This window comes from Dysidea avara, chromosome 8, assembly GCF_963678975.1.
Source record: "Dysidea avara chromosome 8, odDysAvar1.4, whole genome shotgun sequence".
NCBI lineage: Eukaryota > Metazoa > Porifera > Demospongiae > Dictyoceratida > Dysideidae > Dysidea > Dysidea avara.
Window position 1 is genome coordinate 28438205 of NC_089279.1, and position 15021 is coordinate 28453225.

At 37.4% G+C, this 15021-nt stretch overlaps 1 protein-coding gene across 1 annotated transcript in view; it reads right to left on the reverse strand.

The window, feature by feature from the left end:
- Positions 1 to 15021, reverse strand: part of LOC136264316 (maestro heat-like repeat-containing protein family member 1) — a 44050-nt gene that overhangs the window by 22781 nt on the left and 6248 nt on the right. The window contains exons 8-18 of the mRNA XM_066059031.1: positions 13261 to 13353; positions 13056 to 13134; positions 11776 to 11889; positions 8191 to 8264; positions 7942 to 8070; positions 6743 to 6847; positions 2634 to 2778; positions 2542 to 2582; positions 2350 to 2491; positions 1006 to 1061; positions 489 to 599 (exon numbers count right to left, since the gene is read on the reverse strand). Of these exons, the coding sequence (XP_065915103.1) occupies positions 489 to 599; positions 1006 to 1061; positions 2350 to 2491; positions 2542 to 2582; positions 2634 to 2778; positions 6743 to 6847; positions 7942 to 8070; positions 8191 to 8264; positions 11776 to 11889; positions 13056 to 13134; positions 13261 to 13353 (1089 nt within the window). The remainder of the gene's footprint in view (positions 1 to 488; positions 600 to 1005; positions 1062 to 2349; positions 2492 to 2541; positions 2583 to 2633; positions 2779 to 6742; positions 6848 to 7941; positions 8071 to 8190; positions 8265 to 11775; positions 11890 to 13055; positions 13135 to 13260; positions 13354 to 15021) is intronic.

Genomic DNA, 15021 nt, shown 5'->3' on the forward strand with positions numbered 1-15021 from the left:
GACTAAGATAGGATGTAAATGCATACAAGTTTTCATACTAAACAGTGGCAACCCTTTGTACACCATCACATTATAAATTTAGGTCATAGATTACTGATGGAAAATCACCACTGGAACTGATTTGAATAACTCATATCCACATGATATATTGTGCTAAAATTTATATGGAAAATAAAATGAGCACATATATAGAGATGTCCACATACTATATGTTAACTGACAATGTGTAACTATGGGCAACCATTTGGAGTGCAATCAGAAGAACTTTTTATAAGTCACTTTGGGACCACAAAAGTTTTCATTGCAACATACATAGAGAAATTCTTCTCCAACCTGTTGGGACCAATTACACTGTATTCAACTTACTAAGTGCATACAGTAAATACTGCAATATTTATTACTTAAAAAAACAAAAACTAAAGGGCATATTCAAGTTGAACTATCTATAAGACACATCTATACACATGTAGTTGACTACTAGTAATTACCTTCTCTTCAGGGAACTCATTGTACAGCTTGACAACTTGTCCTCCTAACACACTACCAAAATTCACCAGCCAATCCTCATCGTTAATATCATCCAATGAACGTGACAAGAACTACAAAGCAACACACAACCTCACAATATTTCTAATCCAATATTTTAAACTTTGTCAAAATTCAGTGTTTAATTTAACACAAACTACCAACAGACTGAGACACTCTCTATATACAACAAGTATAAAACACAGCCAGAGTTGCAGGATACAACTGTACTGAAGTCACACACATGCACTCCACATACTAGCCATGACACTGCACGTGGAACAAGTCCACCTTGCTGTACATGACTGTATGTACCTCATGTCCTTGCAGGCAGCGAAGAAAAGGGACGCATGACTAAACAAGTTTACATATTCTTACAAACTTGTCAGTGTGTGTGTGTGCACATTATACTAAACATGTGTGGGACATGTGTTACATGCATATATGCACAGACATACTTTCACCCAGACAATACAGTACCTTCAACACTAAATCTTCCCAGTGTTTCTGGTCCCACACCTCGTCATCCTGATGTTCTGCAAAACACAAGAAACTACACTCTCAAGCATACAAATATGGTAATATATATAGTTACTATTTTTCTAAGCTCATGCACTAAAGAATACCTCCAGACACACATCATTAACACAATAATCTATTAAAGTAGGCTCCCCACTCTATGGCCTCTAATTGTTTAACAACATGCACACATGATCAAATTATTGACCTCAAGTGTTAACAAGCACACAAATCATCCCCAATAACTTATCTCACTATTAAACATTCAAACATTTATTACAAGGCCACACTTGTGTGGCTGTACACTGTGAAAATGAACCCCTTTACAAGTACCTGATTGTCCCTATATAGAATTAAGGTCATTGTCCTTGGGGCAAAGGCTCCAGTTAACCCACTCACCGCCATATGGCAGAATCGATTATAAATTACTGTAGCATTACGCTCTGTATAGTAACTTCTGTCAAATATTTTAGTAGTCCCTGCGCTTATCCTGTAATTGGTCACATCCTTAAGTGAATGGGGACAGGGATAACCAGTCCCTCGTGCACAATTGTGGGAAAGATGACATCATCGCACACTCTTTGATGTGTCGATAGTAAGCATTGTAGACGATTCTTTGAAGTGATATTTGCACTACTAGCAAAGAGAAACAACAAGGTGACGGATTATATAGGATAGAGTGGCGTAACCATACTTTTGTATGCCTTGAATCAGTAGCCTCGTGCATGCGCATGTTTGAATACCAGACTTGGATATAATCACGTCAACAGGTTGGCAATGTTTGGTGTGTCATTATAAACAATACTAGCTAGACTAGTAATGGAGTTGTGAAATTTTATGTGTGCTCTCACACAGGTCGATTTTTGTACTTTAAAGTTATACAATGGCTTTGTGTGTAAACAACAACTCATAATCCTTGTTCTATAGCAAGTATTTTAATATATAGTTTCATTGTATAGTTTAGAAGCAGTAGATTGGAGACTTTACAAAATAATTTGGCAATGTGGGGGTTAACCACATCTACTGAACAATGATTAAAGGTCGTTCATTGCAATAAAATACGATACAGTCAATCATACTTAGTGATAGGTCAATATTGGACCTTATAAAGCAATGAAGACTTATCAACTACAGCTAGGCGACTGACTATATGATAATATCACTACAACAATTCTCAAACTCATATGTCTACAAGTGACCTGTTCAGAAAATTGTGTGTGTGTGTGTGCGTGCGTGCGTGCGTGCGTGCGTGCGTGCGTGTGTGTGTGTGTGTGTGTCTGTATTTGTCCACATTAACTAGCTCACCATTCAGGTAACTCAACAACTTGGGTGTTACAGCATCCCACAACTCCACAATATCTTCATGAATGTTGGGAACCAGAGAAGCCATACAGTTTATCACATGTTCCCCACGATTCCTCCCATTAAGGGGATTCCCACACAATACCTGTCAAAAGAGTAGCCTAGCCATTGTAAGAATGTCATGCAAAAACTTACGATAAGCCTAGCCAACATTTGTTCAGGCTTGGGTAGGTTGACTGCAAAAAGAACAGCAAATTAGAGAATATATATAAATCTTAAAACCATACCAGCAACGTCAAAATCTATTTCGTAATCCTCAGCTTCCTCAGCTCTCTTCTTACTGGCAATATGGTGGATACACCTGGTCAACATGGCAAACCCTCTTGTGTACTGTTCTGGCACTATGAACTCCAACAAGTAGGGCCATAACACCTTAGAACAAAAACAGTTTCTGATAACATGTAGGAATGTATGTACATGTAACGAGTATACACTGTGCATACATATAATACACTACTCACAAATATTTGCCAGCGATGCCACTGTAACTTTTGTGCACCTTTCTAAACTCACCGAATTAAGGACACAATAGAAAAAATCTCCATAATGACAAAAATTCTGGTCTGGCTCCAGAGATTATATACACCTCTGGAAGAGGAAGGCCTCTATATAATTTTACATTGTAGACATTTGTAGTAAAAAAATGGACCTACAATTCTGGATGGTCCCCAAGTGTCCACTATAGAGAGATTCCACTATATACAATACTAACAACTGAAATACATTCCATAAACACACCATGTTAGCGACATGGATTGTTCATGACCTCATGACCCAGCTAAGCAACAGAAATGTTCAATTTCTATAATCGACTAAATCTTTTCCACCACATAAGTTACTGTAATATCAGACATCCTGACTCAATTACAGAACACTACACTTCATTGACTCTTCAGTGTTTGTTCATTATTGTGAATAAAAACTCAAATATTTTCCACTGTGGCAACACTCCATAGCAACTGATCCATTCAAGGACATGCACATCACTATATCACACCTTGCCAATATTGTGTAGAAAGGAAAAGGAATTTATGACAGGAATGGAACTAACCAAGCGAAATGTAACTGTTCTCAGATGATATTTCCAAGAAATTGTGGTCAAAGAATTAGCAGGTCATGCTTACACTGGGCTACTCATAAAATCAGTGACCTGAAAGTTCATCCGGAGAGAAGTTTAAGATGACATATAAATGTGGGAGAACCCGGTGGAGTTAGCTGGCAGAGATGACTTTGACAAACAAAAATTCTTCTACCAGCCTTTCCCAATTAAATCATCAAAACACGAGGGACAAAAACACTCATGAACTCAACAAAAACACAAAATTCTAAGGCTTTCATGTGACGGTGTCTTCTCTACACAACAGCCTTACTACCAAACAGGTTTCTTCTACTGAACATTGCCCACTAATTTTGTTAGTAAAGATAAACTCATTTCTTAACTTAATTATTTGTAACATTAACTCACACTAATTTACAAGGCTTCCTTGCTCTTGAGCAACAGTATACTATCACAGCATGTGTACAGAATTCAGTCATTTAATATCGCAGGTGTAAGTGACTGGTATTTTTGTAATGACATTTCAACATGCTCCATAATACCATTCGTGGTTGATGTGATTTTATAAACTAGTGGGGTGACGAGTTGGTTATCACTGGGTGATACTGATAATTAACTTATCACACAGCAGTGGAGCTGCTCAGTGCTCAATATGACAGTTATCACTCAGCACTTCAGTTTGACACTCCAACAGACCAGCACACTAACTTCTCACATGCATGTTGCAGTTTACAGAGGGCTACATGTTAAAGCATTGCATCATGTCCAGTTAGCACTACGTGTCATGCATTCTATTGCTGTTATTTTGTTACCATGTTTGAGCAATAACTTATGCATCACTGAATTGTCAATGTTACTTATGTATTGTATGATCTAACTATCAGGTGTGTTCTATGTACTAGTAGTTTGTAAGGATGTGTGATGCATCATTTAATGTCAAGGAAAGCTATGAGTTTACATAGGGAATACTGCTACAGGGTGGCCAGTTATGTAAAAAGACACAAATTTAGAACAGGAAAGGAAATAAGCAATCACAGTTGTTTTGCCTATTTTAGACTATTTGGGCAATGAAAATTGCTTCTGAAATTATCACAGATGTTTCCCAATGGTCAATTGCATGTGAAATGAGTATCACATAACTACAGGAATATTTTCTGGTAAAGACTGTTTGCTTTACTGGTAGATGATTAACATTGCTAACATCAAGCCTTCATTCTGAGAACTAAATAAAGTGTTATGTAACATATTGTATTAGCTACAATTATCACAATCTCCCGGAACCCTAGGACAACCATGAAGTGTCCCTATTAGAAGAGTGAAGTTTACATACTGTAGATGTGCGTAAACTAATACAAAAGAGACCATTGATAAATCATGAAGGTGCCTAAACCTTTAGGATTTCCTTTTAGATAAGGATCCAAAAAGTTTCAGATAAGATGTAATTGACCATTGGGAAACATTTGTGATAATTTCAGAAACAATTTTCGTTGCCCAAATAGTCTAAAATAGACAAAACAACTGTGATTGCTTATTTCCTTTCCTGTTCTGAATTTGTGTCTTTACATAACTGGCCACCCTGTAGCAGTATTCCCAATGTAAACTCATAGCTTTCCTTGACATTAAATGATGCATCACACATCCTTACAAACTACTAGTACATAGAACACACCTGATAGTTAGATCATACAATACATACGTAAGTAACATTGACAATTCAGTGATACATAAGTTATTGCTCAAATATGGTAACAAAATAAGAGCAATAGAACACATGACACGTTGTGCTAACTGGATATGATGAAATGCTGTAACATGTAGCCCTCTGTAAACTGCAGCATGCATATGTAGGATATGTTGTGAGCTAATAATATATATCTGCGTGTAAATAAGTTGTTTAGACAATTAACATGTACTTAACTCTTTAACCAACATAGTCCAGAGAACTGGATCTAAACTTAATAAATACACATACCTTACACAAAGTGCTGTAACATTTGAAGCTTACGTCCTATGGCTACGAATTCTACTTGTGATGTAGCAAGGATCAAAGTGATAATTAGAATTAGGGTTTATCCTAATGCTAAACAGTGAATGCCGAAACTAGCTGTGTAATTAACTAAACACGCAAACTCTTTACAAACCATTAAAATGATCCATAATTTGATGGTGGTTGCTCCTATCACCTTGTAACAAGTTCAGTTTGCTTTAAGTTGCCATTAAATTAAATTCATTCACTTCACCATGCTATCAGGACACACATATCTCACGTGATTAAATCCCAATCGAAATTTACACGTGGCAAGAGTTTTGAAATACAGAAACAGAGTTGCTGTTGTTCATCACTTTGTAACAAGTAAGCCGATGTAGTTACAGTGTTCATATAAACCTCTTCAAGTAGACTTCCGATCAATGTGTACGTAGTTTTAGGCTATAAGAGTTAACATACTCTACCTAATGTCGCCATGTATGCCCATATTTTGAAAATAAATAAATATTAGCTACATATGTCAATAATGACTGTTCTCTTAGACAAAATATTGCCAACAAGGTTACAATATAACCAATCAAAACTGTGCAATTTTATAGGACATACCAGACTAGACTAACCAAACACCGAACATGGAAAATTATACTGTAACAAATAATTTTCACGCCCTAAAGAATATCTAAACAAGTTTAGTACCAGTCAGCAAAATTTGCTACCTGTAAAATACATACATATAAACAGCAGTGGGAGCGTTTCATTCTTTAAGCCAATTAATATGTGCATTAATAGAGAAACAACTGAGGTGTAACATTCCATGTATTTAGTCTATGAAATATAAGGTGTGTTACCGATTACAGAGGTGACTGCTCTATTAGAAGGTTTGATACTATCAATGTACACAACAGCTAATAAACAGTCATGACACCAAATGCTGTGAAAGAGTGTTTGTACTTTAGTACAGTTGCTAGCTGTACTTCAGTACACTTTTAAGAGCACTTATAGTTTCATTGAGCCAATTCATCCTGCCAAGCACATTTGCATCTACTGTTAGTGCAACTATGCGTACTAAAAGCAATTGTACTGCTTCATTTAAACATGGATGTACTCAGTGCCATCCCTGACCTTAACTGGACTAAAGTAAACAGCAAATTCATGTGAAACACAAGTACAATCAAATTAGAGGAACACGAAACTGTCATTAAGGATACCAGAAACATGACATACAGGTAGACATACTTACAACATTGCTTAACAACATTAACTACATGTGCTCATAAGGTAAGTGTAGTTACCTCTGACATGTGATCAATAGTGGTCGTCATTAACAACAAAATGTTCTCATTCATGTTCCGTAGTTGAGTGGGGCTCACTGGAGGATCAGGACTTGGTGGACCAGGCTGTGGATATAGGGATCATCATAAAACATGTGATGAATGACAACATCAACCTGTTTATACACTAGCATGTGATGTGGATTCAGAGCACTTTTCAGATAGTATGTATGTATAGCATGGGCCTCAGTAGCACCCAAGTGACTGTTCTATTAGAGTATTTCACTAAAAGTCTGAACATATTGTGATTGAAATAGTACACTTGTGCTGAAGGTCAAAAAGTGTACACCATCCTCAATGTGGGAAAAACCATCTGATACAACATTTATTAGTTCCTTCAATCTCAGCTGAATTTCCAATTGTTGCCTAAATCTGAAGTTGGCTGACAACAGAGCATTTAGCTTTTAGCTCTAGACTGGTACTCAAGAGTTCAAGTGTATACCGTAGAGTCGGGTTGTTAAGCGGATATATCTGTTAAGTGCATATTATTTGTTAAGCGCATACACATTTCTTATAATTAACCACGGATGATAAGTGCACATGGCAAAATGCAACGATAGAGCTACACACAGCAAGAAAAGCTGAAAATACTGAAAAATTAATGTCTTCTCAAGCGCTTGCGTCTCCCTTGAGGTCTCTCTTCGCTATGTATACAGCAAATCAGCCATCTGGATAGTGATAATTTCGTTCATCATGAAGGAATTCACCCGAAAATGGAGTCAAATATCCTTACATACTGGCGTGGTGACCGGTACAAACTATTAACTACTCTATTACAACGTAGTGATTCCGTGTTACACTCACCATAATTATTCATTAGGCGTATGCACCTAACAGATAGTACGATTTTTACAAAAAGGTTTCTCCAAAAATTGTAAGCGCATGCACTTAATAACCCGACTTTACGGTATGTACTTAAATGGATGAGAAGCATGTCTTGCTAACATCAGACTTCATCATGGAAACTAACCGAACATGCATGAGGATTATTTTGAAAAATAAAAACCATGGTTGGGAGTTTACCTTTGTTTTGCAAGCACAGGATGGTAAAGTTACAAACAAGTGGTCTGAAATAATCTCACATGAATTGTTCAACAGTATGAACATGCTGAATGTGTGTATAGAACATTTAGCTTTCCACAACTAACAAGCTTTCTTACTTTTGGCATGATGGAGGTATTCAGTCCACACTGACGGACGATGTATTCTATTAACATTTGAGCACCTTCATGTGCCAGGTACTGGTGATGTGCCATAGCGATGATCACCTGACTGAACACACTCCGCACCTAAAACACCATAAAATTAGCAAATGGTAAACTGGATGATGACTCATGTGCATATTACTACTACAATAAACTGCACAGTTTATATACATGTACGCTAAAATATTAGAATCACATTAATACCTTAAAATTCTGTTCATTCAATATAATCCTCAGACCACTGACTATCAACGGCTGCTCCTCTTCTAAGGCATCAACTAAAGCAAGGATCATTTCAAACAAGTGTGACCAACAGTACAATAAAAAAAATGTTAAAGGACCTCAGTCACAAACAATACGCAAAAATAATGTTATTCTCTGAGACCTACACCGACAATCTCTCTAGTCTGGACACTTACAACTGAGTTATACTCTACATCTACAAAATAACTATCTCCTAAATCAAAAACACACATGATATACCTATGGCTCCAAATTTTCGTAGCAAAAAAATTTCATAATTTTCGTAATTGTATTGCAATTACGAAATATTTTGCTACGAAAAATTTTCATGTGGGAACTGACGAATGGTATTTTCAGTCCTACAGCATGAGGAAGTTCGCTTGAGTACACTAGTGTTGGATGTTGATGCGAAATGAGTTTGTTCAAGTACTTTAAAAGGAATTCTCCGTTACCATCTCCAAGTGGTCCGCTATCATGGGAAATACCTTCGACAGCAATAGGTGCAGCAAATGATGAAGTTTCTAAAGTTCTTGAAAAGGCTGGAGATCTAAATGGGAAAGGCATGAAACAATGAGGATCCTACCAGAGGTACAGTGATACAGAGAGAGCAACTATTGGTAACTATGCACAAATGCATGGCTCAACTGCTGCACTTCACCATTTTAAGACCCAGTATCCGGAGTTGAAGTATACCACTATATGCGATTGGAAGAGGGCAATAGCTGACGAGAAGAAAATCCAACAGCCTGTTACAGAATTAAAAAGCAAGAAGAGAGGAAGGCCATCAATGCTTCCAAACGAGATCACTACCGTTATTATAAAGTACATCAGTGCAATACGTACGTGATGCTGGTGGCATCATAAATACAGCCATTGTAATTGCTGCAGGCTTGGGGATTGTGAAGAGGATGGATCCATGACTGCTTGAGCGTAAAGGTGGACATGTTGTTTTGCAGAAAAGCTGGGTGAAATATTTGCCAGGGAAGATGAACTTTGTCAAGCATAAAGCAACAACGAAGAAACCTAAGTTTACGGTAGCTAATTTTGAAGAATTAAAGGCTCAATTTTTGATTGATATTAAAGCTGTGGTCACTATGGGAGATGTTCCAGAAGACATGATAATAAACTGGGTCCAGATTGCCGTCAAATACATCCACTGTCCAACTGGACTATGGCTCGAGAAGGATCCAAGCGGGTTGAGGTAGTTGGGATTGACGATAAGCGTCAAATAACTGGAACCTTTGCTGCATCGTTTTCTGGTAATTTTTTACCAGTTCAAATGGTATATGAGGGGAAGACCACAAAATGCCACCCAACTGTAAAGTTCCCAGAAGGATGACATGTGACTCATACACCAAATCACTGGTGCAATGAGGATACAATGGTTGATTACGTTACCACTGTCATTGTACCTTATATGAATGAAAAAAAGGAGACATTTAGGTTTAAATCCCAAACACACTGGGCTGGTTATTTTGGATGAATTCGAACCAAATTTGAGAACTGGTATGCCGACCAAATTGTTGCACAAAAGGATGTGGGAAAAGAAATTGAGCCAGTAGACATGTGGCTATCTATTGTCAAGCCCATTTCTGCAAAGTGGATGGTGGATCCACCATTCATTAAAAATGGCTTCAAGCATGTTGGGATCACTGACTTTCTTCCCAGGTATCATACATAGCATTGTGCTATGGTGTACATACAAATATGTACAGTAACAGTTTTTAACGAAATGGTAGCATTAACTTGTTTTCAAAACACTGAATCAAGTGTGGTCGGAGAAGAGTTTGTTTATAAGGTCCTGGAATGAGACCATGTAGCAGTGAAGTAGCAATGGTGATTCTGATACACCAGTCAACATTTCCATGCTACTTCTGTAGTGGTGCTAGAGTAACAGTAACATCCTTACTGAACATTGAATTCAACAAAGTCATTGTTGAGTTATCAATGTCATTGAAAACAGTGTTGTACACCTTGAGATTGTTTTCAGTGCAAAAAGGATTTGAAATCACAACCCAGTATCACCTCGGACATGAATTATTTGAACAATTTTGCAAGTCGGTCAGTCAATCTTGCAAAAGAGTGTTTTCCAACCTTTCGCATTGACAAAACTGTGCTCTCAGAACAGCTTGTGCAAAATTCACATGCTTGTCGTTAAGCTTTCGGCCCTTTTGAATCATTATTTGTCTTCAACAAACAGCTGTATTCTTGTGTTGTGAAAGGTAGCCCAAACATCTTGGTTCTCTTCTATCAAAATTCCCTTTACATCTTGTTCCACCTCTACAGCAACCTCCAGTGGTTCGACTTTAATCTTCTTTCCAGCTGGAATTACAAGGAAGGAATCACTTTTAGTCTCACCAGCTTGCAATGAGGTTGTGACAATCTCTGTCGCTGGTATGACCACTTCCATGTCGTTTATGGCTAGTAACTTACTAGCTTTGTCTATCAAGTCCATGGTGGCTTGGAGCGTTATAATGCAAGGTATTTCTAGACCGCCCTGTACTAGATCCCTGGAGTATCTTCTGTTTGGATCAGTTTACTTCACAGTAAATTATCCCGCCTTTTCTGATAAAGAGTGAACATGTTGAACTTATTTTCTTTGGCAAGTGATCTACAATACTTCCATCCTTGGTGACTTTTATGGCAAACGGGTCGTGAACATTGCTTACTTCATCAGAACACTGGAGAACTTCACCTAAAAAACTGGGGTCCAGTCATTTTGGTACACATGGTATCCTCTGACACAAGTACGATGCTTCGTTTCCAATAATCTTCCTGCCACTATTTGTTCGTGCCAAGCAAGGTGCCAAGCAAGGTGCCAAGCAAGGTGCCAAGCAAGGTGCCAAGCAAGGTGCCAAGGGTTCGTGCTTCATATATCGTGCCTTTACAACTACTTCACGTGGTAACACGTGTTGCTACGTCTCCATAAAAATACGTCCGCTATAATTACAAAACAGCTTGAATAATTACGAATTTATTTTTACGAAAATTTACATACTCATGAAAACATGGCATTTTACGAAATTTTTTTTGCTACGAAAATTTGGAGAAACAGCATTTGAGCAAATTGGTGTTTTTAATAAACAAAACAATAAGGATCAAAAGCTATATCCTCTATTATTATTACTAAGTACACTATACAGAAACACTTGGGGTGGCCTTAACAAGGCCATTACAATACAACGAATACTACATTACTTAAATAGCAACTAAGCGAGAAGAGGTACCACATGCAAGAATACTATAATTTTAATGATGTCTAAACAGGCGTCTGAGGATTGCAAAGCTCATTGGGATCAAGTGTTCAACAATGCTCTATTCCCTGCTTGTTCCCAATTTCATATGTCAATAAAGTCTCCAATCATTGAAGTCAAGCCATTGAGACAGAATAGGGCTGGTTAGTTTACACTACTAAAATTAGTACAAAATTTGATTGGTGCATTGTTGATGATACCCCAAACACAAACCCTATGCCTTAAGGGAATGTTTTATACCTCCTCTGGACAAAAATAGCCTCGGGCACACATTCTATAATATCAGTCATACCACATGAGTTGATGAGATGTTTGAATATGTTGAGGGTAGTCATACGGATTCTCTCCTGGTTGGGCTCCAATTTGGACAACAAGAAGCTAATCACACGGTGAGCGAACCCATCAGCTACATAAAAAAACGTATATTTAAGACAACACATAATGGAAAGATATAATACACCACATGTATATACATTGCATGAATTAACCAATACACCTATAAATCTCTCACTGACATAGTTTAATAGTTTTAAAATAGATATCATAATGTATTAAGTAGATGTCACATGATGTAATGCAACTATTATCTCAGAGAAACTCTCCAACAGAAACCCCAATTCTTCAGGTAAAATGCAGTAAGAGGAAACAATGCCACTGACTCAGAGCTGACTGAGTTGTTGGCTGAAATATCAATAGTGTTGCATGACAACTACCATCACTAGCAGCACTGCAAAGAAACAGACCGGTAGTGGCCTAATATCTGTTGCTGCTCAACTAGAGTATTTGTAGGCAAAACATTAGTCAGGTACAGAAGTACGCATGCACCCTGTACATGACACAAGTATTTAGCTGATAACAGAAAAATGACAATGATATACAAAAAGGATTGCAAAAGGTGCACACATTGCATCTCCTGTGGCATGCAAAAATTCAAAATATGCGCTAAGCCTTAAAGAAATACTTCACATTTATCAACACAATCAGTGGGTGTCTTACTATGAAAGATCAGCACAGAAAACTACAAAAGTACATATAGCAAGCAACTCCTTAGTTAAACGGACTTAATGTAAAAACTGATTGTTCAATTAGAGTATTTCATCACCAAGTGTGGTGCTCTATTTGGATACTGAAAATGCTGACAATATCTACGCAGATGTACGGAACAGATTTGTGGTTATCAAGCAAGCAGCACAGTTGGTGAGCTAAAGTGAAAATTTGCATTATTTAAACTCTGTGTAAGACCGGTCACTATTTATAGTATACTGTCAAGTGACCACATCTGAATCTTCACTCCTATTATTTGGCTGTCCAGATAAGACATAGAAAAAATGCACATACAACTTGAGTTTTTCCAGTCATGGATGGATGGATCAAAAATGTAATAAAGTACAACTGAACTAGGAACACATGCGATTACTTTAGACGTACTTTTGCTATAATTCTACCACACACAGTAAACAAAACCAATCTAAGAAACAAAAAAACTCATCCCTTAACAGCTACTGATACTGTAGTGCAGTCAGTGCAGTGGAACATGGAAAGGTTGCCAACTAGTGATATGTTATTGTGTACCTGCAACAGCAAAACATCTCAGTAGTTCATGATTGTTCTTGATCGATATTGAATTAGTTGTGTCAACTGGAACACATGACTGTAAGGAAGACGGAAAGTGTGACATCATTGACCAACACTGCACCACACTATATATTCACATATGTCGCACGCACACATACACAAACACACGCACAGAGCATGGATGCACACTACACACACTCACATATTGATGTAAGGTAACCAAAATGACATCCATTAGTCCATTCAAGGCTATGCACTCTTTCTTAATGGCAGCTTCCACTATCATAAACATACACTGAAAAGAAAAGAAGGTATATGAATAAAAGCGCACACACAGACACACGCATACACACACACACACACACACACACACACACACACACACACACACACACACACACACACACACACACACACACACACACACAACAGCAAAAGTCTCTATTAGAACAATCACTTTAAAATCACATTACAGCTGAACACTCCATTGGAGAGTTTTAGAGGCATCACACCTATAGTACTACTGCACAATACAATAGTACAGGTCTACAATGCACTTAAAACTTGTGTGTGTTGACAAGTAAACTGTTGAAAATTTTACGTAACATTTCCTTTGATGTCTGAGGTTACTAAATCCATTAGAAACTTGTGGCGGGGTTACTAAATAGTTAGTAACCTGTGGTCTCGTCGGTGGTTGTTTACTACATTCATCAAACAAAATTGGCAAAGTCAAACATCAAATGTCCTTACTGATAGCTTACTTTCTGGATAAGACAAGCATCATTAACATTCAGATCTAGGCGCTGTTCCAGTCAATTAATACACCAATGTCACGGTGTGGTGCTGACACAATAAACTCGCTCGATGTTAGCACCCACAGTTTGCTTCTTACTACATGTACAGTAGCTTACTTTCTGGATGAGACAAGCATCATTCTAGCCCGGCATAGTATCTACTTGATACTGGCACTATTGCCACGTAATATTATGAATGTTACGTTGGTGCAGTGGTACTGACATGATCAACTCAACTTAGGAATAAATCCCAATGCTAGCATGCACAGTTTTCTACTTTCCCTCACTCTTTCTTTACCTATTTTGTTTAGGAAAATTTTCTAAATCACCTAGACAATGTTTCTATGCTATTTAGAGCCCCTCAGATGATGTGGGCTTGGCTACTTACATTCAATTACCTCAGTCTGCGACTTCAGTAATTAAGTTTGTGGGTAGCCTAACCCACATCACCCATCACAGGCAATCATACCAAACTTTTATAGAGAGAAGTCATATATACCTCAAGCTACAATATATCTTCAACAATTTTTTTTCACAGTAGGGCTTTGACAGCAAACAATTTAGTTAGCATCTTCCAAGTCCTGGATGAAGTTCACACAGCTGGAGTAGGGTCCAAACTCAATGGCCAATAGCCATTTAACTAATGTACACAAATTAATTGTTTCTGTGGTTTCCTAACACATCAACTAAGACCAAAAACCAAATAAGACCAATAAATAAAATTTCAAAATCTTCCCCAAATTTTACGATCTTAGTGACCTCCAAATATAGTGCAGTCATCACATTTGAAGCGGCTGCTCTGTTTCTCATAAATGCCACCTTACATAAACATTAATGCAGCGATTATTTGAGTATGTATAAAAGTAGGGCTGGGAGATTATATTGATTGTGGGATTGTGATTGCCTCTGAAAATCATGATGTTACTATGTATATAAATGATCGTGATGCTGTGATGCAAATATATATATATATATATATATATAAATTATTAGAAAATTCAAAATGGCGCCACTTACTGAGCACAATCCTGTAAACAAGCCTGATACAGTTCATTGTGTGAATAGATCTTACTATGTAGTTTAAAGCTTACCTGTTAGAACTTTCTAAGGATACTATTATTCATTATGTTGTTTATATTAAACTGTAACTGCCTATGGTCTTAATTGTG